We start from the raw sequence: 26,542 nt of genomic DNA on the forward strand, positions 1-26,542 counted from the left end.
CATATATTTCTACCCCCAAACTCTCAGACAATGCTGTTCATTGCAGACACCACTCCTCTTTAGAAGGCAGAGGTATTTCTGTTGCTTAGCAATATATCACTCCAGCTATTTTTCTTCTTCTGAATTATCCACCCTTATTATGGTTTCCTGACTGTGGAAAATTACAGCTGCCCAAACCTGTGTTCACGTAGATTTTGTAGTGCGTGATACTAGGCTTATAACAGTGCTCCTGTTGCAAGAAATATGCTGATAGCACAGTCAGTATTCTATGTTTGAGGCCAGTAAGGTACGGCCGTCAGTTTTATCTGGCTTTAGACAAAAACATTTATTAGAAACCATCCACCAACATTTTTGAAAGCAAAGAGCCTCACTCACTCCAAAACCCTTACGGCCAAATTGGTGATTTAGGAGCCACTGCAATTTAGCACCGCCCTGCATTGCTGAGATGGTCTGAAGCACATGAAAAAGCTTGCTTGGTCTCTCATGGCATTATTGCCCCTGCCCAGCGTTGGTGATTTATGCCATGGGAAGGAACCACAGTACCATCTCCTCCCATGTGGCCACAGATCCCGGAGGCATAGGAAGGAGCTGTCCTGCAATTCCAGTGTAACAGAGTTGGGTAAATGGACCCAAATGCCTTTTATTTCCAATTCTGGCACTTCTGCTGTCCCAGGCCAGGTAGAAATAAGCCTGCAGAGCAGGTCTTGCAGGAGTCACTGGTAAAATGTTCTCGGAACCCTCCAGCAGTAGCAGCAGGTGTAGCAGCTTGAGTCAATTGGTCAGAATCTTTTCCAGCTGGAAATAGGCCAGCAAAGCATTCAGATTCCTTTGGAATCTGAAACTGGAAATTTATGTTGCGTTTGTAATAAATCAATAAACAAGTGAATACAGATATGCAAGTACATAGTTCCTTTAAAAAGGCAACAGAACCACTAAAACTGTACTAGATTCCAAGTGAACTATGGTTTCAGCCAGCTCCAAGGCTGCACCCTGTCCTAAGTCCAACTAAAACCCTCCACCTCCTACTTTCTAAATTCAAATTGCAAAGCTGGATCCAACTGCGTTTCTGCCCCACTTGCCTTTCCAAGGTGTTGCCTTTCCAAGGGTTTGTTGGTATTTTATTTCAGTTGATGGAAAGAGATGCCCAGCTGCCTAGCTGCCCAGGAACATTACATTTAAAGTCCCAGGCCAGTTGCCCATTCTCAGTAATCAAGGCAGCCCAAATTCATAAGACGACATTGGAGTCTATCCCTCTTCTTCACCAGTGTGCTCTGCTAGCCCAGTTCCCTTCTGAGGACAACAGACCCCTGTGTCAGTGGAATAGAATGTTAATGTCTACAATTTGAGCAAAAGATCTATACATTTTAATCATCCTCCCCTTTTCCTTCCTTCCTTCCAGCAGTGACACAATGAGATAAATAGCTTGCAGCATCTCATTTATTGGAAATGCTGTGAAGTGCATCCACATTTATGTGCTGATGTTCAATATTATCTGGTACAGCTCATATCCACGGGCAAGTATCATTTCAAAATATGTAGCTTAAATTATATTTTTATGAAGTATAAGGCTGCTTTCCTATGGAAAAAAGTTACAGAGCTTAACAGTTCCGTCCCTAAAAAAATAAATAAATCTTTTTTTTATTTCAAAGACAACATTGTTAAGTCTAGGAGCACTGCATACACCAGCTTATGTGGAATAACAGGGCAGTTCTTTGCATGCCTACTCAGGAGTAAAAGCGGAATCCTAACCATATGTACTCAGAAATAAGTCCTGTTGAATTCAGTGGGACTGGGTGTGTACAGACCAGTGCTATTGTTCTAGAAAAAGAGGTGCCAGAACTCACCATGAGCACCTCTTCTCTTAGACTGGCAATGACTCCCACCTGAGAGGGGCTGGAACTGAGTTCCGGCAGGTTCTGGCTGAAAAAAAGCCCTGGTACACACCATGTATTTAAAGCACATTTCTCCCTCCCCAAAAGAATGCTGGGAACTGTAGTTCACCCCTCAGAGAGTTACAATGCCCAGCACCCTTAACAATCTATGGTCCTCAGGATTTTTTGAGGAGCGGTGCTTTAAATGGGCTTTAATGTGTCACTTAGGGTGAAGGGTAAAGCCTCAACCCCATTAAGTTCTGTTGAATGTACTCCCATGTCTGCGGTCTTATGCACACTTACCTTGGAGTAAGTCCCATGGAACTCAGTGGAACTTATTTCTGCATAGGCTTGTAAGTGTTGAAATTGATAACTTACATTGAAAAAGTGAAATGCAAGATACAGGATTCATCTGAGTGACTGCAAAGCCTGCAGACTTCAAACAGCACAAATCAGCTTCTTCAGTTACAAGATTAATAGTAGTTGTGGTGGTTGTAATTTCATTGAAAGGTTCACTTCAAAAATATGATTATTCATTCACAAGGCATACAACAACAACAAAAAGAGAGATTCTTTGTATTTAACGAAAGTCCAAGCACAGCTAAATATCCAGACCACAATCCATCACTGATCTAGGAATGATTAAAGTCATTGGTTCTTTTGTGGTTACTATTCGCTGGATTGTGGCTCTAGTTTTAAGTGATTAAATTGAATTTGAAAATCTCGTGCTTCAAGATGGTTGTTGGACTTTTTTAAAACCACAGTTATTTGGTTCTCTCAGTAACTGTGTTATTTATTTGACTGGAAGGCGAACACATTCCCACTTTATTATATCCACTCAGCTGTGGGCTTCTGATGTACATTTTCATTCCTAATATGGTAGCAGGAGAGGGTTTTGTCTGAGTTCCAGAGCACTGTTTCCAACTTATGGAATGCCATGAAAAAAAGAAAAGAAAACAGTTCAGCAGTGACAAAGATGTGTACTTTTGCACTAATAAAGAGCTGGAAAAGGATAACATGAACTTAGAAGCTTCACCTTTGTTATTTTTACATTCGCCACTTCATCTTCAGCTTTCCATCAAGGCATGAAATGTTTCCAGTTGTGTTAAACAGACATCCTGGAACATTTCAAAGTTGACTTTCTCTAGAAATGCAAGTTTCTTTTTTTATTTTTGCCATGGCACAAAGGGAGAAGAAATGCAAAATTAGAAACTTCACCCCCCTCCACCCCAAATTTGTCCACGATCCACTTTCTGTGCATCAATTATAGTGTTGTTGTTTTGTCTTAGTGGAAATTCAAGAGTGGGTGGAAGAAAACTGAATTTTAACAAACTTCACCAGTCTTCTTCAGGGTCACTTTAGAGTAGTGTCGGTTGACTCAAAACAGAAACTCATTTGGTATAGCCAATCTAAGGAAGAGACTCCTGAGAAAGATGTAAAGATTCTCTGGATTGTGATGACTTTACAACACCCCAGGCAGAGTACTTGTTATTTGTTTTATTTATTTAATGATGGTAAGTCCATCATGACTCTAGGTATTGTCTCTTAAATATGAGTTATTAGGCTGGGTCCTCCAACAATAGGCAGAGACTTGGGCCTGCAGTGTAGCCTGAATAAACATCAAGGAGACTTCATCCCTCTGCAAAATTTGATGAAAATGAAACCCTTCTTTCTGGGCCGAATGCTCTCCTTTCAACAATAAGTCAGTTCCTTCTAAGAACTGACGGTCCCCAGAAGCTGTTGGACCATATCTGCCATATCAAGGCATACTATTGGTCCATCTAGCTCAAAATCGTCAACACCAACTGACAAAGTCTAGAATCTCTTTCAGACCTACCTGGAGAGACTGGGAACTGAAAACCACTGCCCTCTCCTACTTATAACCAGCTCCACTGAACCACCCAAGCTGTTATGTATATGGTTAAAGAGGCCACAACTTATGTAGCGTTCTGGTTTCTAAAATGTATTATAAGAGTTACCAAACATTGTTTTCCTCTAACATAACACCCTAAATGTTGTCAAGCTACAAGAATGGGGATCCGAAGCTCATTGTGTCCTTCACAATTAGAGGAATGCATGTTGCTGCTTTAAGGGGGAACCCTGATGTCCAGGGTCTCAAATAGCTCAGCTTCACCACCATTACATAACATTACATTACATTAGAATCATAGAATCATAGAGTTGGAAGAGACCACAAGGGCCATCGAGTCCAACCCCCTGCCAAGCAGGAAACATAGAATCATAGAATCATAGAGTTGGAAGATTAAATTGGGGGTAATTTTAAACAAAACCAGAGGATGATATTTCACTGTTTTGACTTAAGGGCTCCAAGTACTTCTGAGCACCATAGTTAAATTCCTTCCTTCCTTCCTTCCTTCCTTCCTTCCTTCCTTCCTTCCTTCCTTTCTTTCTTTCCTTCTTTCCTTCTTTCCTTCTTTCCTTCTTTCCTTCTTTCCTTCCTTTCTTTTTCACTGTAGCGTGATAGAAAGAAATTTATAGAAGAGGTTTCTTAGTAGAGCAAATATTACTTTCACATATTAAAAGTATTTAACCAAAACAGCCTTTTGTCTATGGTAAGCATGGGCTTTTTCTCTTTTGTTGTGTGTAAGTGTGACGTTTTGATTATCAGCAAAATGGGCTGAAAATTTTTCTTCCATTTCTACCCCTGACACACCCTATTATCAGTCAGAAAACGGGAAATTATTGCTGTCTATGGCTGCACAATCCTGCTACAAGACACTATACTTGCGCTCCTGAAATGAAAAAAAAAAAAAATGAGGCACATTTTGCAGCTTGCCCAATAGCCTCTCTTGCTTGGGGATGGGCACTAGGTGAAGATTTGGGTCGGGGCATGAAATATTGTGAAGTATTGTGACATCATTTGCAATATCCCTCAAATACACCAAGTGACTTGGGTACAAATCCCTATGCAAATATTGGTGCATCTTACAGAATTAGGATTGCCTTAAATGTGCTGAAATTCTCCCAGTCCTCCCTGTGTCAAACCGATGGCATTTCAAAAGTGGTTGGGTTCCATGCATGCTTTATGAGCTGTTTGCTTTGTCGTATCAGATGGCTCCTAGATTAGACTATGTCAAGATCTTGTCTCAACTGAGCAGCAGACAGGAGTATGCTGAACTCTTCAAATTTAATCAAGGTAGTCAGTGAACCACGAGCTCTGCCTGCTCACCCACTTTTGCACCGAATTGGATATCTGCTGTTTAAATTGTAGCAGGTATCTGAGCTGAAAACTATCATGTACCTTCATGTTTCTGATGCCTTATGTCACGTTTCAACGCCTCCTTAGTGAAAGTGATGTACAGCAAGTAGCAAAACTGTTACGTGCCAATCCGGAATCCATTTGTGTCACTGAATGCCTGGAAGAATTTGAGACATCCTAAGATTCATGAAGGCATGATCTGCTGACCACATTATCACACACAATTTCTGCCTTTCCCCCCTTGCCATCCATATAATACAATGTAAGATTTGCAGTGCTATCCTGTATGTGTCTCCTCAAAAGGGAAGTCTCATTGTGTTCAATGGAGTTTACTTCCAGGTATGTTGGTATAGCAAGGGTGGGGAAACTGTGGCCTCACATCTCCCATTATTCCTGACCATTGCCCATACTTTCTGGGACTGGTGGGAATTGGTGGCCCCAAACCAGAACTGGATTAAGAACTTTAGAGGCCCTAAGCACTTAAAAGATGTTGATGCCCCCAATATATATCTTAATTCAAAATGTAAACATGTGAGCCTTGGTGGACCGAGTGGCAGTTTACCAGTTACCAGATTCTAATTTTGTTGTATTCCCAAGATTAATGTATATCATTAATCTTGATTATTACTACGTTGTTGTTATTATTTTGCTATTATTGTGTATATATAGTATGCATTTTTTTCATTTATTGTGAGAGCCTTTTTTATCAGCTGCACCATATGGTCCATGGTAAATCTGGCAGTGGAAGATTTCTGTGGTGCCCCTCTTCCCTTGATGCCCTAAAGGTAAAGGTAAAGGGACCCCTGACCATTAGGTCCAGTCGTGACTGACTCTGGGGTTGTAGCACTCATCTTGCTTTACTGGCTAAGGGAGCCGGTGTACAGCTTCCAGGTCATATGGCCAGCATGACTAAGCCGCTTCTGGTGAACCAGAGCAGAGCATGGAAATGCTGTTTACCTTTGATCTTGCCCTGAATAGATAGATAATCACTCTGCATCCATTCTGTGTAGGAGGCAGGAAACTTGTCTTGCACTTGCCTGTGAATTACTAAGTGGACCCGAGTGCTGAGGCATAATGGATTTTCCATCTTCCTAGCAAATGTCAAGAGCTGTGTGTATCTTTTTGAGGTCATCAATAAGCCTGTCCTGTTCACAGAATTGCATAGCTTTTCACAGCCTCCTGCTTTCCAAACAGAACAATGAGTTGCTTCATATATAGATGTTGAGTTAGGAAGCTGTGAGGGCATTAGCAGTATTCCTGAGTAATTGAAGTTAGCTGTTTTGCACAACTGCATTGCCTTACTGGTTGGAACAGAGCTTTCCAAACTTTTCATGTTGGTGAAACACTTTTTCGACATGCATCATTTCATGACACAGTAATTCAGTTTTACTAGAGGTTAAACTAACCCCTTTCCAGCCCTGGAAGGGATGCTGGGAGCATTCGTGCAACACACCTACACACTGCAGCTGACACACTAACATGTCACGACACACAGTTTGGAAAGCTCTGGGTTAGAAACTCATTTAATTGGCTTGGCAGGGGGGCGGGGGAGAGAAGCACAACTTTAAGGAAAATAATAGCCGTGACCTCACTTCATGCAAATGTTGTGTATATGTCTGAGATCAAAAAGGAGATGCACATCTTTCTGAATAATCTGTTATACTGCTCTTAACCTAAAATGTGGCATTGCTTGCTGAGAAATTCATAACTGAGCTGGATGAAACTCTGAATTTCTTCAGTCACAGATGCTTCAGGAAGAAATGCTATGCCTGTATTTTATATTCTTTCTACAGAGAAGTGTCTTTGATTTGATACTTTTGACCACATTGTCAGACATCAAAGAGCTGCATGTTTACCGAAGCTTACAAACCTTGTCAATAAAACAGTAACCTTGTCAATACAAGAATGGCTATGGAAATTTGAACAATATTACAGATGGTTTGTCCTTTGTGGTTGGAATCTGTGTCATTTCAAAATTACATGCATGGAATGTTTAACTCCATTTCTGCGTTTTGAATATTTATATTGTATATAATTCTCAAAGCCCACCAGTTCCTGCCTCAGCAGAGGACGGTTGGGTAAAAATATCACCTCTTATTGTTTGCAACAATTTCCAGCGGGGTACTTGTGTTAGCCTATTGCGGAAAATAAAAGAAATATTTTCATGGCACCTTAAAGACTAACAAATGTATTATGTCTGCAGCTTTCATGGATGACATTTAAGCTATTACATAATGGTCACTGACAATATTATTATTTTTATTTTTACAGTGGTACCTCGCAAGACGAATGCCTCGCAAGACAAAAAACTCGCTAGACAAAAGGGTTTTTTGTTTTTTGAGCTGCTTCGCAAGACGATTTTCCCTATGGGCTTGCTTCGCAAGACGGAAACGTCTTGCAAGTTTGTTTCCTTTTTCTTAACACCGTTAATACAGTTGCGACTTGACTTCGAGGAGCAACTCATAGAACGTGGTGTGGTAGCCTTTTTTGAGGTTTTTAAAGACTTTGGTGATTTTTGAAGCTTTTCCAAAACTTTCCCGACACCGTGTTTCGCAAGACGAAAAAAATCGCAAGACGACAAAACTCGCGGAACGAATTAATTTCGTCTTGCGAGGCACCACTGTATTTTTATTTACACTTCATTTCCTTCTGACTTCACTGTTTACAGTTTGTTTCTCAGTGCTCATTTCTTTATGTGCATACACACCTGCATACCCACATACCCACGATCACGTGTAATACACATTTGTTAGTCTTTAAGGTGTTTAGGGAAGCTTTTAATGTTTGATGCATTACTGTATTTTAATATTTAGTTGGACGCCACCCAGAGTGGCTGGGGAAGCCCAGCCAGATGGACTGGGTATAAATAAATTATTATTATTATTATTATTATTATTATTATTATTATTATTAGAGTCTTTCTTATTTTTGTCTGGAGCAAGTCATAGGAATGCTTGCTTGTACTAAATGAATCATGTCCCTTACTCTTTAAGAATGACCTTTTTCCAGTCAGCCAGATATTCCACTGAGAGTGGCTATGTTCACAGGACCATTTTCTCACCAGAGATTCTGTGCTAGCAACCAAAACTAGGTTGAAGCTCTGAATTGTAAGCAATATATGAGCCTTGTTCAAGTGTTAGCACATATCCCTGGATGGGTACTCAGGCTATGTATCCATTGCATTTGAAATTCACTCATTCTCCTCTCCCATCTACCACTGGGCTCATTGCTAGCCATAGGCATCCTTGCACAGATTCAGCATGCTACCACCAATGCAAACGAGTGGGTGCATGGATGAGAGAGGGAAGAGCAAGTGCCCATATGGGAGTGCTTTCTTTATGCTCAAACAACATCTGAGTGCAAAGCCAGTGCGCTAAAAGATTGTGTCCTCACCATTTGGGTGTTATTCAGCTGCCGGTGAAATGAGTGGTAAGTTGAAGATTGGGCCACTGGATAAACTTCCAGTCTTGTACTGACACTAATATGGTATGTGGTGATTTCAATTACATATTTTCAAATTCGGTTTAAATTAAAATTCAGGCAGCGGTGAAACTTCAAGACACATGTGAACACTAGTATTAATATACTGGTGTATATGTCATATATTAACATATTTATGTTCACTTTTACGTTCCACTTCATAGAAATCATAGAATTGTAGAGTTGGAAGGGACCCTAAGGATCATCTAGTCCAACCCACTTCAATGCAGGAATATGCAGGGGATCAAACTTGCAACCTTGGCATCATCAGCACCATGCTCTTTTTTTTTTTTTTAAATATTTTTATTGGGTTTTCACATTTTATATAGACAAAAACAAAACACAGAACACCAAAACAAACGTAAAAGACGACAAACATGTACAATTTCCTAACATCTTATTTTCTAACCCTAGTCCTTGACTTCCCCCCACCCCCACCCTTGCCTCCCTATTCCCAAATTTATGTCAGCAAGTTGGCATTTCCTTTTCCATCTTAATATTAATCCTTTTATAAAGAAAAACAAAAATAAGTTTTCCCTAAGTTGGACCCCAATTCTCTTCCCTCGATTTCTCATTTTTTCTTGAATAATTTTCTTATTAACTAAACCCCCTGGTCTTGAGTGTTGTTTGAATTTAAATGCTTCCCTCCCTCCCATCCCCGGTTTGCGTCCTTTCCCGAGACATGTCCAAAATAACAGTTTTTAGCCTGGGTTCCGCACGTCCGAGGCTCTCAAATCTCTTTCAGTCCCTCTCCGCCGGTTTTGTTGGTAGTCCTTTTTGTCGGTCATCGAGTCTCGAAAGAGTTCCTTCACAATCAATCCAATCAGTCCATAGTCTCTTCCCATATTTAGAAACAACTGCTGAAGAATTTCCACAAGGCCTGAGTCTTGATGATACTCAAAATCAAAGTCTATGTGGAGGCCCCAATTGTACTTCTTTATTTCAAGTTCCTGAATTCCATAAACTCCCGGGGCCTCCACTTTCGTCTTCTGTATCTTTCGTAGGCTTAAAATGGATTTAATCCAATAGTCTCCTTGCTTGTGTTCTCCAGATGTCGGCTTCTGGTTAGTGTTTTCCCACTTAACTTGTTCTCTTTCTTGTTTTGTCTTCTCCTCTTCTTTGTTTATTATTTCGAATTCAGCTGTGGGTTCTTTCTCACTCAAGTCCTCATTACATTCAGCAGAACTACTTGTTTCAGAATTCAAGGTCATCAGTTGTTTACTCATAGCTGTAGTCTGCTCCTGTAAGGTTCCCACCAGTGAAAACATCCTTTCGATTTCTCTCAGTATCTTTCCACCCACAGCCATTGTAATTCCACAGAATTCCCCCTAGAGGGAATCTGGTTACTTAATGTTCTTTTCTCCAACAATCCTCTGTCCTGTTATTGTTTCTTTGTTTCCAACAATTTTGATTCAATTGTAGCTCCTTTTAATCCGGAGAGATCTTAAATAGCAATTTTTCCACTGTTAACAGTCCATTTGACAGCTTTGACAGCTGTCAAATTCTGCTCCTCTATACAGGCTCCAAAGCAGGTCGCTCCCGGGCCCGGGAGGGAGGGTTGTTTACAACAAAACAAAGTCTCTTCCAACACTCCACTCTCCTGCTCAAATTTGCCTTTCCAAATCTTGGAAGTTACTGTCTTTTTGAAACTCACCCTTTACAGGGTAGGCACTCCAGCTTAGCTCTTATATCGTTGCTCTGGATCGTCTGCAAGGGGGGGGTGGGGACTTCTTTTTAGCACACCCCCCGGTCGTCTCAAATTCAGAAGGTAAAATTTTTAAAGTTCAGTTCCAGATTACTCACGGGTTCTTTTTTTTCAGTCCAAATTTCAAGGAAGGAAGTCAGCGCTCTCCAGTTATGGCTCGCGGCTTCGCTCAGCGGCGGTAGCGATCGACTCTCAGTGCCGCGCCGTCCCCCGTATCCCCTCCGTAGCCTTTAAAAAGGCTCTTCGCGAATCAGGGGGAGCGCTTAAGGCACCCGCCGAGTCTTCAGTCCGCAGGCTTCCGCGCCTGCGGTTTTTAAGGGTCCCCGTGTCGCCGGCACGGCAAAGACCCATCCACCGCTGAGCCGATTCCCTCCGGAGCTCGGAGGGAATCCGCCATTTCCAGATCGCGCCAACCCGGAAGTCCCTCATCAGCACCATGCTCTAACCAACTGAGCTAACTGCTTCTGCTAACTACTTCAACACTGCCTGAATTCTCATTTGAACTGAATTTGAAAATGCCAAGATTCCTTTAGCTTAAAATCTATCTTTCTATACAGTAGTACCTTGGGTCTTGAACATAATCCGTTCCGGAAGTCCATTCAACTTCCCAAACGTTCGAAAACCAATTACAGATAGGTAGCTGTGTTGGTCTGCCATAGTCAAAATAAAAAAAAAATCCTTCCAGTAGCACCTTAAAGACCAACTAAGTTAGTTCTTGGTATATATACCAAGAACTAACTTAGTTGGTCTTTAAGGTGCTACTGTTCGAAAACCAAGGCATGGCTTCCACTTGGTGCCGGTGCCCCTGAAACAATAGCCAACAGTCACATCGGACATTCGGCTTCTGAAAAACGTTTGAAAACTGGAACACTTACTTCCAGGTATTTGGCATTCGGGAGCCGAAATGTTCAAGTACCAAGGCATTCGAGAACCAAGGTTCCACTGTATATGTTTGTGTACTATATCCCACACCATTTACAAGTGTCACTAGGCCCTAGGAGAATATTTTGGGATGGGGGAACTGCAGGAGGATTGGCAAGTCGTGAAAGCTCTGTTCAATGAACATGCTCTCTTCCATCCACAGAAGCAAAGTTAGGATCCAAGTCATTTATTTAGGACATAGATTATTTTGTATGGTTATTTGGAACATTATTAATCCACTGTATCTTCATTAGTATCCTGCATAAAAGTGCTTTTAAAAATCCACATTTAGTTTAATCTACACACCAGAGTTTGGAAAGTGAAATGTTTCTCGCCCACTCCTGCCTTTTCTCCCTTTCTGTCTACTTTCAAGGCATGACTGACAAGCAGCCATGTCAATTTTGAACACTGGGGCCTGTTTCCTGGTTGATGAGTGGAGACAGGTTTATTGCTTTACACTGCAGAATTTTATTATAACCACATTTTCATAGCAATTGGGCTGCTTTCCTTTTGTACTTGAAGTGTTGTCTCTGGATTAAAGCATGAAGGTTTCTCAATTGCTTATGGCTTTATTCCAATCTATTTCACTTAAAATTTATTTTGCCAAGTGTAGGTAGTTTATAGTGGGCTGGCAAGATTCTCAGGAGACCAATCTTTTATTTTTGTGATGCATTTGATGGAAAGGGGAGAAATAAGAGGAGATTGCTTTCCTTTTAAACAGCTTCACCCTTTGCACTGCCATACTTGTATTGTTCTGCTTGTGTAATGAAATATTATAAGTGGTGAAATCCTGTGGATAGAACTATTAGAATAAGCCTTAGGCCATTATGAACCATTCTGTTTTGACAGTCTGCGGTTAACAATCCCTGACTGAAATTCTCCAAAGGGAAGATCATTGACTCTTTGTCAATTTTATAACATTGTTTTTCCTGACACTGTTCCAGTTTCACAATCCAGGTGTGTTAGCTCTTCTAGATGGAATGTCGTGTGTGCAAAAGGATGCTGAGTGGGAGGCAGGGAAAGCCAGAGATGTGCCCTTGTATGTTAGGCAGACAAATTCTCCTCAGGTACAAAGTATATGGAGTTTTAAACAAATGCAGGGGCAGACCTTGGATGGATTACAATGCATTACAAGCCTTGGTGGACAGAAAGCACAAAAACCTGTACTTGTGCTTTCAGTGTAACATCTGAAATGGTGTTGCTCCTTCACAGAGTTAGTGTAAATGTCTTATATGTGTGTATGGTAAGTTTATGCATCTCACCACAGAAGAAATGCGCTTGGGGTCTGCATCAGACATTATGCAGGAAGCACAAAGAAATATGCTTGGTCTTCTACTCCCCCAACTTTCCCAGTGAATTACCTAATGTCATGCTTTCCCCTCACCCTCTTAATACATCCCATAATGTCTGAAGTGGCTCTCCAAATAGGAAATGAATCAGGGATCAGTGCTTTGCAGGCAGTTTAGTAGCCAGCCCACCTTGCTTATGGAAGGAAGAATATACCCCATTCCATAGTTTTGCTCCTTTATGTCATAGCTTTAGTCACCAAAATGCTGTGTGTGTGTGATTAGGCTAATAAATATATTTCTAGATAGAATGTTAGTGTGTATTTACAGACCCTCCACGGGTCCCTATTTTCCAGGAATGTCCCTGATTTAGAGAAGGTTTTGTCCCAGGTTATGATTTGATCCTGGGATGTCCCTATTTAACATTGGAAAAATGTTGGAGGGTATGGAGATATCCGACCCCTCAACCATCTGAAGGCAATCCTGTATAAGGAAGGGTTTTTTAAAAAATGTTTATTGTTTTATTATGTTTTTTATATGTGTTGGAAGCTGCCCAGAGTGGTTGGGGCAACCCAGTAAGGTGTGTGGGGTATAAATAGTAAAATTACTATTATGGAATGGGACGTCCCTATTTTCACTGGATAAATATTGGAGGGTATGTATTTATCCCTAAGACACCATCAGCCATTACAGGTGCAACACTTTGCCATCCGCACGTTCATTTTGTCACAGAAAGCAAAGCATACAATGCTGTGATTTAGTACAAGCAGACAATGACACTTATGCAATCTGGAAGCACTCTGGCTCCTGCACAGTTTCTGTGAAAAGTTGCCTTCCATTGCTGCTGTGCTTCCCCAGAGAGTTCAGTCCCCCTCTGCCCCCAGTTTTCCTTCCCATTCTGAGGGTTTCCTTGTGCAAACGAATATTGATTCAGACAACCCACGCATGTGATCGCTATAAACTCATTAGAGGTTATTTCCGAGGCCTTAATTATCCCTTCCCACACATGAAAACACACAGGAGGAAAAACGTTAAAGGCAAATTATCCATGGCTTGAAAGCCATGAACAGCACACTGAGTCATCCTCTCACAGGAGAGAGGTTTGCTAGCCCTGAAGTAAGTCTGTTTTGAAATCCATGGGAGAAAGAAATGAAGAAGGAAAACACACTCTCAGAAGAAGAAGAAGAAGAAGAGTTTGGATTTGATATCCCGCCTTTCACTCCCTTTAAGGAGTCTCAAAGCGGCTCACATTCTCCTTTCCCTTCCTCCCCCACAACAAACACTCTGTGAGGTGAGTGGGGCTGAGAGACTTCAAAGAAGTGTGACTGGCCCAAGGTCACCCAGCAGCTGCAGGTGGAGGAGCGGAGACGCGAACCCGGTTTCCCAGATTACGAGACTACCGCTCTTATCTGAAAGCAAGTAAATATGAAAGAGTTTCCTACAACATTTCGCCCTGCGGGGAGCCGTGATGCCAGCAATTCCACAACCACATCTCTGTCCAATGTCTGGCTTCCTGCAGAAAAGGAAAAGCATGACAGATGCTGTTGGTATCAAACAGTTAGTGGAAATGTCCTAACACAACACATAATGGCTTTGCTGTACAGTGGACACGATCATTTGCCAACTGTCTGTTACCTAGAAAGCCCTGGCTGGCTGTATAGTCCTTTGAGGAGCAATGGTAGACAACTCTGTGCCATTTTCCTCTACTGGCATGATTGAGGGAAAAGTCTGTTCACCTTTTATCTGGTGTATGGAGTTGCAGCCAGTCAGCCGAGCCTCAACAGTTTTCCGGCGTAGGGGGAGGTACACTGCTCCCCCCCCCCACGTCATCTGTGCTGTGGACAACCCCAGCCAATCTGTGACTAGAGTGGGTGTGGCCGCGGGCCATTTAATTTTGGCGCAGCCGGTCAGCTGCCTCTTCCTTGCCTCTTGTTTTTCTCAAAATATATGCCCTTTGTTGTCTCACTATTGAAATTTGAGGCCCTCAGAATGGGAACCTGATTCCTGTCCCCATTATGTTTATCTATGAACTTAATGACCTTATCTATGTTTACCTGACCTAGAGAAGATTCTGGGAAGGAAGGGTTGTGTTTTCAGAATATAACCTTATGACCATTTCAGATTTGTATTATGAAATGGGATACTTAAGAACTTTTGTGCCATCACTAATAAGTATGCCTAGGATTGTGCTGCAACTACTAATCAGGCATTAGAACAAGGCAGTGCTAAGAGGCAGTCCTGAGCTGCGTTGCCCAAAGCAAACAAGTTAACATTGATGTGGAAGGTTCATTAATAGGTGAAGACCAACCCACCCACTTCCAACTCACAAAATAATGATCTAGAGCTGACTGTGGCCATGCCCAGGCAACCTCTTTAATGAGCATTTCTCCTGTTTTGTTGGTGTGGAGATTAGACAATGCTACATGAAGCATTATCCCACACTTACCAATGCATTTACCTATTGCTTTGCTTAGGGCAAAAAAAACCCCAAACCCCAATCTTTTGGGGAACTGCTGGACTAAGACTTCTCATTCAGCCATCCAGGGTGACCTTGGGCCAGTCACTGTCTCTTAGCCTAACCTGCCTCCCAGGATTGTTGTGAGGATAAAGGAGGATAAAGGAGGATAAAGGAGAACGATGTCTGCCACCTTGAGTTCACTGGAGGAAAGGGGGGATATAAATGAAATGAAATAATGATAATGTAATTCCAAATCATCTTTAATTTGAGCAGACTCAGTTTGCCAGGATGTAATTGAATTTCACCCCTAAATGTGACAGCCTGGAAGCGCTATATACCTTGACTATAGATACCTCAGTTCATGGGACTTGCAGCATTTATTAAAGGCTGTTATCTTTATATTTGTGTTCAGGAAATATTCAGATGTAGTAATCTTGTCCCACCCTAGCCAACTTTTTCCATTCCGGGCATTCAATCCAAGTGAAAATTCATGAATTCTGAATTTTGCTGTTTCTGCAAAGGCTTCATTAAGTACTGGTCACCTACAACTTAGGTTTCACTTTAAAAACCACTGTCAATCAGGGGCTCCATTGTTCCAGCTTTTGTTAAGGGAATATTTCATTTTCATTGTGCTGCACTCCACAGATTCTATCTTGTCCCTGTATATTTGATGCTGCTGATACAGGTGACTCATTTAACCATGGCGTATTGTCTCGGATAAACCTGGTTTGTCTCTTGAATGTCATATGTACAATTTTTTCTTTATTATCTACGAGATTAAATATTCCTTCTCAAGACTCTTGCTGTGGGTATTGGAGCTGTCTTTAGAAGACGTGCAACAGTGTTTCTAAGATCAAAATCACTGTATTTACTGGCAATTTGACATTACCTCAACTTTCATTTCATATGAGACTCGAATCTTTTGTTTGCCTCTAAATAATGGCTGATATCTTTGCCTCTAAACTTTGACAAAACAAAGCATGTCAGATCAAGTACCCTGCTGCTTTTAAAAGCTTCTTTATTAGCCTCCCTTGAGACATTCTTTTAAAATCAGTAATGCACAGTATAAATTGTACATTTTCAGCTTTCGAATTTCCGTGCAGTGAATATTAATCAGGGAAACTGAAAAATCAACTTAGCCCTTTCCATAGAAGGACAGTGCCAACCCCCACCTCCACCCCACCCGCCTGACTGCACGCTGTCCTCTCAGCAGGGCTTTATTGCAGTTGCAGTCTTGCATCATCCTAAAGCAGTCTTCTTACATCCAAGCATACAGAGGTGGGATTACATGCAGGGGAGAACCTAGTGGGGGGAAGTCAACCATACCTCTTTATACTAGTTGGCTATAGACCAATTCGCCAACAGTCCATGTCTCGTGATGCTGACTCATCGCATGATACTGAGTTAGCCTTTCCACTTAACAAAGAGTGTTAACTGCTTGATACCCACAACACTCCAACAGTTGTTTCCTCCTCCTCCTCCAACTCTTCTCCACCTCCACCTCTTGAATGTCACGAGCTTTAATAAATTAAAACTAAAACTACTTGTGATGTACTGACAGTGGAGCTTTAGAGAAATGGAACAGTGTAGTTTTTTGTCTTCACAGGTTTAAGCTGAACACATTTAAATGTGTCGTACATTTTTAAACCAGTCATTCAAAGCTGTGGTGCTCAGGTCATAGTGTGGGTGGGGGAATCTATGTTGAGAAAAGACCAAGCAAGGTTTTACATCTTCACAGTCTACCTTCTAATACTAGCCTGATTCATTTATTCTCGGGTATATAAGCAGCTGAGACTAGAAAGCATTTTGCTGACTTCTCTTCCCCTGTTTCCTTTCCCTTACAAAATTGTTCTGTTATGTAGTTGTAGCTAGCATCCGTCTGTCTCAGCAAAACAATGGAGGAGTGTGCCTTTGTGGCTTGAGTCAAACTGTTGGAAGGTTCCAATGCCTGCCATGGCTGTAGAGTTCAATATGGGAGGGACGTCTTTTGTTGTGGCTGGGGCAGATGAAGGCATCTGGTTGTACGTCATTTCTTTTAAGGAAATGCAACACAAACCAAGAGTGCTGGGCAGCCATCAGGTCTATAGAGCAAAGTCCTGTAGATTGTGGCTTAATGCTCACCCTATGGCTTAATATTTCATGGTACATCTACACAATAACACACTCTTCCAGTTCAGAGCAAAACTGGATGTTCAGGAAGAAGCCACTGAAAATGATTGTATGATGGGGTAGGAGTCAACTGCACACTGACAGTGAACTGGTAGTGCCAGCCCACATTTGTTGGAGGAACAGTACACTGTAGACCCAGAGCCCTCTAAAGGGCATGAACCAGAGAAGGCCATGGACAGCTACATCGTTGCCCAGCAGCCTAGAGCCATAGGAGATTCTTGGCTTCAATAAGGCATAAAGGAGTGTTCAGAGGAATCCAGGGTCCATTTTAGAAGCTGAGGGGGCCAGGGGCGTTGGAGAATCTGAGATGCCTCCTCTCTTCTTGCTGCACCTTGTGTCAATTTCATTTCCTCCCCAAACCAGTATTCAACTATTTCTTACTCAGAGTTGACCTATTAAGTTTTGTATTCAGTTATATACAAAAAAACACAGAATTAGCAGGGCTAGGCACAAACAGAAATCTCTCCAGGAAATGTAGCCAAATCTATTAATTTCAATAGGCCTAATGTAGACTCATAGATCTCTACCATGCGGGGGGAGACCAGGGTCCAATCAGGGTCCAATCAGGAAGCAGGGCTAGCCCATTCAGTGGTGCGCTCCCCACAAACATTATTTTAATGCATGAAAGGAGAGGCATCCAAACCCCTTTATAATCAGAATGTAGTAAAAGTGGAATTGGCTTGCTGAATCAGATGAAGGTGCCTTTAGCCCAACACTTTGTCTGTCCAACCACAGCTCAACATACGTAATTGTAAATGATGGGAGTTTGTCAGCCCCTTGCAGCTTGCCTTGGGTAATGAGACTACCACCACCCAGGAGCATGGAAGTGTCATTTGTAGCCATTATAAGTATCATGGTTAATGTCTGTCCTCTTTTTCTTTTGGAAAGCCATTTAAGCCAGAAACCATCACCACCTCTTGCAGTGAATGATGCAATTCTATTTAACTACTTTGTTTTCCTGTGGTACAAGTGAATAAAGATGGGGGGGGCAATGTATTCATCTGAATGTGTTGTCTGGCTTTCGCAATGGACTTCTTTGAGTCCATCTCTAATAGGAACAGGTGAGAGAAGAGTAACCCTCACTGCTTCTGAACTTAATCTTTTCTGGAGCCTTGCAAGTTTGTAGGGCAGCAGTCACTAATAAGGGAAGGTCAGTTATCCACATATCTAGGAAAGAAATTTTGCCCTTGTAGTGTTCCTGTCAAGCAGTGACACCTCAGCAGCCTACCTACAGGCAAATATTTCCATGCAGAGGCAAATTAACACAAGGAGCTTCTCTGACTGTTTGCACAATCCTGACTTTGCAGGATGCTCATCTTTTGACAAAGTTGCATTATTGGAACATTTACTTAACAATTTTACCTGATTTTTTATCTTCTATAAATACGGATTTGCTTGAGAAACATTCTGTGAGTCTCCTGCCTCTTTTTCCCCTCCTTCCTCTTTTGACTCAAGGATTATCCTCATTAGAGGACACACTATATTAACCAGGGCACCATTTCCTAACTGCCTTGTTTTTCTTGTCATTGCTCAGATCCCTATGTGAAAATTCATCTGATGCAGAATGGAAAGCGGCTGAAGAAGAAGAAGACAACAATTAAAAAGAACACTCTGAATCCCTATTACAATGAGTCTTTCAGCTTTGAAGTACCATTTGAGCAAATCCAGGTAATGTCAGACATCAGTTTCTTCCTCGCCTTGAAACTCCATCCCTCAGCCCTCATACATATTTAACAGGAACCTTGCTAATTATCAAGTGTGCATGCCTTCATTAGCACCTAGGCATGAATCCTGCGCAGCATGAAATGAGTGTGACTGCTTCAAGAGGGGAATGATAAAATATACAGTACTTAGGAAGTGTCAATTCTTCAGCAAAAAAATAGGTAGCGGGCATTTTATAATATTCAGCAGCAGTGAATTCAGAACAGAATACATAGTGATGGGGAAACAGATTTGTTGACGCTTAGGAGTCTCTTGGAAGAGATGGATTCTGCACAGGGAACCAAACACACTCATTTGTAGCACAGTCAGGGCCATGGGAAGTGCTGTCACTGGTAGACTTCATGAAAGTAAATTTGGCATAATGATTAAATTTGAAATATGAAGGCATAGAGCAGAACTTAGAATTGAGTTTACCCTTACCAAGTGACCAAAGCGACCAAACACTTGCAATCAAATCAGGATCTAGAGGGCAGGAAGTTCATCACAGCATTTTAAAACCTTAATGTGGTATTTAACAATAACAGTAACAACAGCAATAATTAACTGAAGCGCCCTATGAATAAAAGAGCAGTCACATCAATTGGCCCTAAGCTTTTAAAAAGTTTGGTTGTTAATGTAAATAAGGCACGTAACTCTCCATCTTCTGCCACCCACCTTTTCCATCAAGCTTTCTTGTGACAAGGTCTACCCATTTTTTTGGCAGTCCAGTTTGCCTTCCTCATTCCTGACCTTTCTCTTTCTCATCCTGTTTTAGAAAGTGCAAGTTGTTGTGACTGTTTTGGACTATGACAAGATTGGCAAGAACGATGCCATTGGCAAAGTCTTTGTGGGCTACAACAGCACCGGGGCGGAGCTGCGGCATTGGTCAGACATGTTGGCCAACCCGAGGCGACCCATTGCACAGTGGCACACCTTACAGCCGGAGGAGGAGGTAGACGCCATGCTTGCAGTCAAGAAGTAGGAAGACAAAAAGGAAACGAGAAAAGAAGCCTTTCTGCATTTGCCCATATAGTGCTCTTTAGCCAGTATCTGTAAATACCTCAGTAATATGGGTCCTTTTCTTTCCAGCCATGCATCCCTAACACAGATCAGTGGTACTTCAAATCTTGTTTTTAATTTGCACAACTTTAAATGTAGAAAGCCCTACACAGCCCTCCCATCTCACCACTGCCCTCCGATCGACTCTTCTTTTAAGCAATATGTGTAGATAGAGCATGACGGAAATTATTTATTGTATCACAGTTGTACATACCAGTATGCTAAAAAAAAATATAATAATTTATTTCTAGTCCGTTTATTTGTATGTTGTAAGCGTTTCCTAATCTGTGTATATCTAGATGTTTTTAATAAGATGTTCTATTTTAAATTATGTAAATTGACTGAGATATAGGAGAGCTGATAATATATTATAGGGTAACTAACTATCGTATCGTCTGCATTCCAGCAAAAATTCCAACTTGTTAAGGCACTAGTAGTGTTACACTGACATCTTAAAGGACAACTTAAATCTGAGCTTTCAACCGAATCGTTCAAATATCGACGTACGCTCACATGACACTCCTTGGAGGGGTTAATTCCCATTGGTGGTCTTCTCTCGTGGGCAACTTAGCATGATCTGAGCAGCTCCAAAGCTGACCTCAAGGAAGCGTAGCCAGAAACTGATATATCATTTTTTCCTGTGTATATATATATAAAAACAAACTGAAATCATGGCTTTACACTTAGAAATTGAAGGGACAATTCCTTTGAGGGTGGGAGCATTAATTACAACATATAGGAACATATAAATTTGGGGGGGGGGGTAAATCACAGGGGGGAAGGATGCAATAGTAACAAACCCCTACAACTGACCATGGCAAAACACATACCTGAAACCCAATCGCTCTCCGTTTATCACCTTTATACAAAATTTGCATACTGTGAATCCCATTTGTGATCTCACATTCTCTAATCCTAATGAGTTTGCACATTAGACTTTGTAACAAAATATTTTATTATACTAAGCCAGATGAGAAGGAATGCAGAATATTTTTTAAGACAAAACAAAAAAAAAATCACCGCCGTGTGTGTTTATTATACAAAAGTAGTTTCATGGTGACGAGACAGTATTGTAAAATCCCATCAAAAGAGGACAAAAAAAATTAGCCATATTTCTGAATGCACTTCAAAGCAAGCCAAAAGATTAACAGCTAGTGACCTTTTATATACTATTTATACTTAATAAGTTTTAATTTGTCCTTTAAAAAAAAGTGAAACAAAACAAAGAACAAGTTCTAGCAAACTGAAGCAACCTCTTATGTACACTAGTTGCTCGTTTCAGGAGGAGTTTTTAAATGTTTTCAATGTTACTATGTAGTAAATGGCACTATTATGAAGCTATTAGTCATTCCATTTAAGCGTCTTAAAAGACAGCTCTGTGTATCACTGTGACTGCCGTGTGTGCTTAGAAACTGTAGTTTTTCTCAGTGGATAGCAATCAATTTATTCCGTAGTGATATTGTAAAAATACTGCCATTCCCTTCTACTGCACTGCCGAAGGAGTGTATAGCACAAGCAGTTCTCCTACCTATGGACCAATCCAGAACTGAAGAGCTATGCATAGGACAAGGGCATCAAAATAGAGCAGATGGACCACACAGCATTTTGTCGACACTGTGCAATATTCCGCATCTCCCCCCTGTCCCCTCCGTTTGATGGTAAGACAGTTGTCCTACAGATAAAGACAGTTGTCATCTCAGATAATCCCATCTCATCATGTCGTGGGCATTACTATTTTTTTAGCTCAGGTCTCTTCAATAGAGACACCTTCCATTTAGTTACTTTTCTTACTTGCATACTTATTTAAGAGACTGTGAATATAACGTGTTGAAGTACTTGTTCTATTTTTAGTTACCAAAAACACAAGGAGGTAGCAAAAAAAAAAAAAGGAGAAAGGAAAAAAATAGCACCCTTTTGTGGAATAAGTGGGATTTCCCTAGAAATAAGTGGATAATCCAGTTAAATAATAATAATATTTTTAAAAAGAAAAAAACAGCAACAGATTTTTGAATGACAACCCCTTTCTCAGAGATGTGGGTCTACACCTCACCCAATAAGAAGTGGAGAGGTGTTTTTTTTTAACTCCCAAGCCACAAATTGAATTTGTGGCAATGTGTTCTGCTTTCTGCATAGCTTCCCAACAGATGAGAGTGGAAACATCTATCACTCTGGAGGTCTTTCTATTTTCTATAAGAAACGGAAAAAAGACATAGTTGAGTCAGATAAGCTAAGATGTATATATAGGGAAAAAATCTTACAGGAATACTTTTATAACCTAACATTTTTAAAAGGACCAAATCCCACCAAAGAGAAGAGCTCAACAGGCTTTGCAGCCTATGAGGAAAGAGTTTCAGCTCCACTGTAACTTCCTTTAGTTGTTCATTGTAGCAGGGACAAAAAAGAAGAAGCAAATAGCGCATCTTGAAATTTACAGGCTCAAGCTGCCAGAACTGATTCATTGTGTTAAGGTATTCTTAATGCATTTTCTTCCAGCACTGCCAGACTGAATGTCACCACAGAATTGGTTGCTAATGTACTATAGTTCTCAGCAGAGAGCAGACCTGCTATTTGACCAAGATGACATTTTCATCCTCAAAAGAAGCCACATGTACCTTTCTGACAAAGCTGTGTAAAAGTATTAGAATCTGATGCTGTAGAAAGATCCTAGTTGCCTTTGTGTATATTTACTGCCTGCTTGAGTGTTTCTATGTGTGGATTTTTCTCTGTATCTCGTAGAAGCGTTTGGGGTGTTCTATCCTGCCATACGGCTCGTAGCCTGCGAGCTGACAAGTTTAGCTGTATTTTACATTCAGTTTTGATGAGGTGGTTTATATTTTGTTTCACTTTTGTGTAGTGAATCCCACGGTAGAGTTTTTCCAGGTGTTGTTAAAATAAAACATACATACTACACAGATATTCAATAAAAATGTTTTATTTCCTGTTGATGCCTTGAGTGTCTTCGGTTTTCTTCCTCGGCTTAGTAACTAAACAGGCAGGAATCTGTCAACTCTGATTCATCCATTTCAGATGTCATCCCCTCAGGCCAGCAGCTCCACTGCATCCTTGAGGCCTGAGGTGTGCATACACACAGTTGCAATGCAGCTGCAAGTGGGTATCTAAATGTTGGAGAATATCCCATGTGTGCAATTGGAATACACATTTGAGAGCCAGTGTGGTGTAGTGGTTAAGAGCGGTAGTCACGTAATCTGGGGAACCGGGTTCGCGTCTCCGCTCCTCCACATGCAGCTGCTGGGTGACCTTGGGCCAGTCACACTTCTTTGAAGTCTCTCAGCCCCACTCACCCCACAGAGTGTTTGTTGTGGGGGAGGAAGGGAAAGGAGATTGTTAGCCGCTTTGAGACTCCTGAAGGGGAGTGAAAGGCGGGATATCAAATCCAAACTCTTCTTCTTCTTCTTCAAAACAGGTCATTCGCAAAACAGGTGCATACTAAGTGCATGGATGCAGATTTATGTACATGTATTCCAAGCTGGAGGAAAAACTGCATGTGCGAACTCAGGCAGGTCCAGTCTCAGGCAGGTCCAGTCTGGTCCATCACCTTGCATGCATTCACAAGTCCAGCTAGATACTTGGTGATATTGTTGATCTTCTGTTTTGAGAAGAATAAAGGCTATATTGCCAAGTATCTTACTGGGACTAAAGGCTCAAGCTGTTGATGCACATGCAGTAGGACTTTGACCAGAGTATATTTTCCTGACATTCCACACACCATCTGTTTTCCTAATGGCTTTATATTACCATCCCTCCTAGCTCACAGAACCGCGATTCCACTCTTTATTTCAGGGTCATGCTTCTTACTCTGCCCCACAGAGTGTATACACAATGATGTGTACCTCCATTATCAGTGTAGCATGTTGGATGACAAAAGCAGGGCAGGTCCTGGTAAATTACGTGCAAGCATGACTCCCTTTCCAAGCTGCTATCCCAACTGCATGCCCGCATGGCCTAGATGGCTCCACATTTTCCAGGATGTGTTTAAAATAGTTGACCCTGCTATGAATGGTATCAGCAATAAGTGATGCAATGCAATCATCTTACATATCTCTCTATTGATTTGGGGGATTAAGTTATCAAAGTGAAAAGGAACGAAAGTCGTCACCACTCCAGTCTTCAATCTCAGTCCTTAACAGCTCAGTCATTACTGCCCTTAGGAATTATATGGTAGGAAGTCCTAGTTGGGAAGTGGAAGAGAGGTATATGAAAAATTGTAACAGATAAATAAATAAGCAGGGGTATAGCGCTCGATGTTATGCAAGTTAGGCAAACCATAGACTGGAGGAGAATGCAAAATAAAATTGGGGGGGAGCTTTGAGGGGGAAATTATCCCAGGCCATTAATAATTCCCTGTTACAAAGTGGCTGAAATTGGGTCATTAGACAGTCATGTTAGCAGAGCGTATTCCCAGCAGTTTCAGCTCTCATCCTTTTGAAGGTAGTTATCTGATCATGAAAGCATTTCTATGCCACATTTCCTGGTTTTTAGGGATACTGTACACATTTAGTAGCACAAACAACAGAAGGCTTTGCTTTAACACAGAAGCAAAAAGAAGAGTATGTCTGCTATGAAAAAGTAAAAATGGTAACTTGCTTTTAAAAAAACCCAACTGTTGGCATATATACCAACATCCTAAATATTACATTTGTCTTCCTATTTATGGAACTAAACAAATTGCCATATTACATATCAAGGTCAATTCATTCATTCAGCTGCATACCAAAGGTCTGCAGACACAACGATTTGTTGATTTTAATGGTAGATTTGATTTCCCACATCTATTTTACTTTTAAGTCCATTTTGCAAACAAAACCAGCCTAAGATATTGAGTTTAAATGCAATGATATTATGTTAAAATGTTTGGGAATAATGAAAAAGGGAACTAAGGGTTGTTTCCAACTTTAGTGCTACTCAGAGTCAATTCATTGAAATTAATGGACATTATTAACTTAGCCCCATTAATTTCAGTGAGTTAGATTCTTAGTTGGCTACAATCATAACATGCCAATTAAATCACTGCATACACACCATACATTTAAAGTACATGGTTTCCCCCAAATAATTATGGAAACCAGTAGCATGGCTGGAGTGGTACAAGCTATAGCCCAACACCAGGCACAAGATCTGGGGGGCAAGGCTTAAGGTTGGTGCCTACAGAGTGTAGATTGAAATGATTAATAATCACATGGATCTTACACATTCAAATATGATTTCCACATTTATTTAGTTATCAAAAAATCAAAATTACCTCTAAACAGTCAATGTTTTTATTAAGCCCATATAGGTAATTTTGATTTTAAAAAAATAAATAAATATGAAAATCATATTTAAATGTATGAAATCTTGGGTGGTATTCAATTAATAGTTTGCACTAGTACAAGGGTTAACACTAGAACAAGGGAATTTTCCATACTTCTCCCACATGCAACCTATTCCATCCCCAAATCTGCTCTGGAGGATTGGGGGAACGCCAGATCACATTTAAGGGGTACACAAGGGGGGAGAGAAAGGAAGAACATTCTACTTTAGAACTATGTTGAATACAGCCCACTGATTTCAAGGTCATGTTTACTCTTGATTCATATAGTGCATTGATATGTTTCGGGAAATTTAGGTGTTTATTTAAACCTCAATTGAATTAGACCATAAAACAATAGTCAAATATTGCAACCTGGGGAAGTTCTTCTGCTAGGGCTACTGGAGCACAACCTTCCCAATGAGAATATCATTTTTTCTAAATCAGCTCAGAGGAGGCATTTTTGGCAATCTTCTGCTCTCCGGGCAATCAACTCTCCATGCCACTCATCTGATACTAATACAAAAGAATAGCAAAGTTTTCCCACCTACTGTCTCTGGGGAGAAAAACAACAACAACATGCGAGTGTCATTTGAATATTAGAATTATTGACTGTTAGACAGCTGGCTTTTCATCTCCTACTAGGAAGACTTCCACTCCTTCTGTTGTTAAAAGGACTATCCAGCTATCACTATGTCAGATTACAGGTACCTGAAAGCCTTTAACTACAGCTCTGTATCATGAGCATGCTCAGAGCTGTTTCCTTGAAGGCCAGATCTCCTCAACCTTTAATGTGTTCTGGTAACACAGAGAAGCCACAAGTAGTGTTTTCTATTTGGGTCGGCTTTTTTGTTTTGTTTGGTATTAGGTTTATGTCCTTGCTGCAAAGAGACGAAGCAAGCAAAAAACAATGGGTAATAGGTAGGCAGCGGGTAGCGCTGTAGGTTAAACCACTGCTGATCGGAAGGTCAGTGGTTCGAATCCCCGCAATGGGGTGAGCTCCCGTTGTTCGGTCTCAGCTACTGCCAACACGCCAAAAAGTGCAAGTAAATAAATAGGTACTGCTCCGGTGGGAAGGTAAACGGTGTTTCCGTGCGCTGCTCTGGTTTGCCAGAAGCAGTTTAGTCATGCTGGCCACATGACCCAGAAAAACTGTCTGTGAACAAACACCGACTCCCTCAGTCTATAGAGCGAGATGAGCGCCGCAACCCCAGAGTTATCCACGACTGGACCTTACGGTCAGGGGTACCTTGATCTTTACCTTTTACTAATGTGTAGGCACTGCTGCACAAAAAGATCAAGAGCTACTGTCAAGGAGGGGGTCGCTTTCCCGAGTCTTCACTCCAAACTCCAATCACGCGCAG

At 41.2% G+C, this 26,542-nt stretch overlaps 1 protein-coding gene across 4 annotated transcripts in view; it reads left to right on the forward strand.

Moving 5' to 3' along the window:
* The window catches only part of SYT1 (synaptotagmin 1), a 344,728-nt gene extending 321,913 nt beyond the window's left edge, over window positions 1–22,815 (forward strand). For all 4 annotated transcript variants that reach the window (XM_082241026.1, XM_082241023.1, XM_082241025.1 and 1 more), the window contains exons 9-10: window positions 18,645–18,778; window positions 19,587–22,815. In XM_082241026.1, coding sequence (XP_082097152.1) covers window positions 18,645–18,778; window positions 19,587–19,793 — 341 coding nt within the window. In that variant the 3' untranslated portion in view covers window positions 19,794–22,815. The remainder of the gene's footprint in view (window positions 1–18,644; window positions 18,779–19,586) is intronic.
* The last annotated feature ends 3,727 nt before the right edge of the window (window positions 22,816–26,542 follow it).

This window comes from Podarcis vaucheri, assembly GCF_965113315.1.
Source record: "Podarcis vaucheri genome assembly, chromosome: 10".
Lineage (NCBI taxonomy): Eukaryota > Metazoa > Chordata > Lepidosauria > Squamata > Lacertidae > Podarcis > Podarcis vaucheri.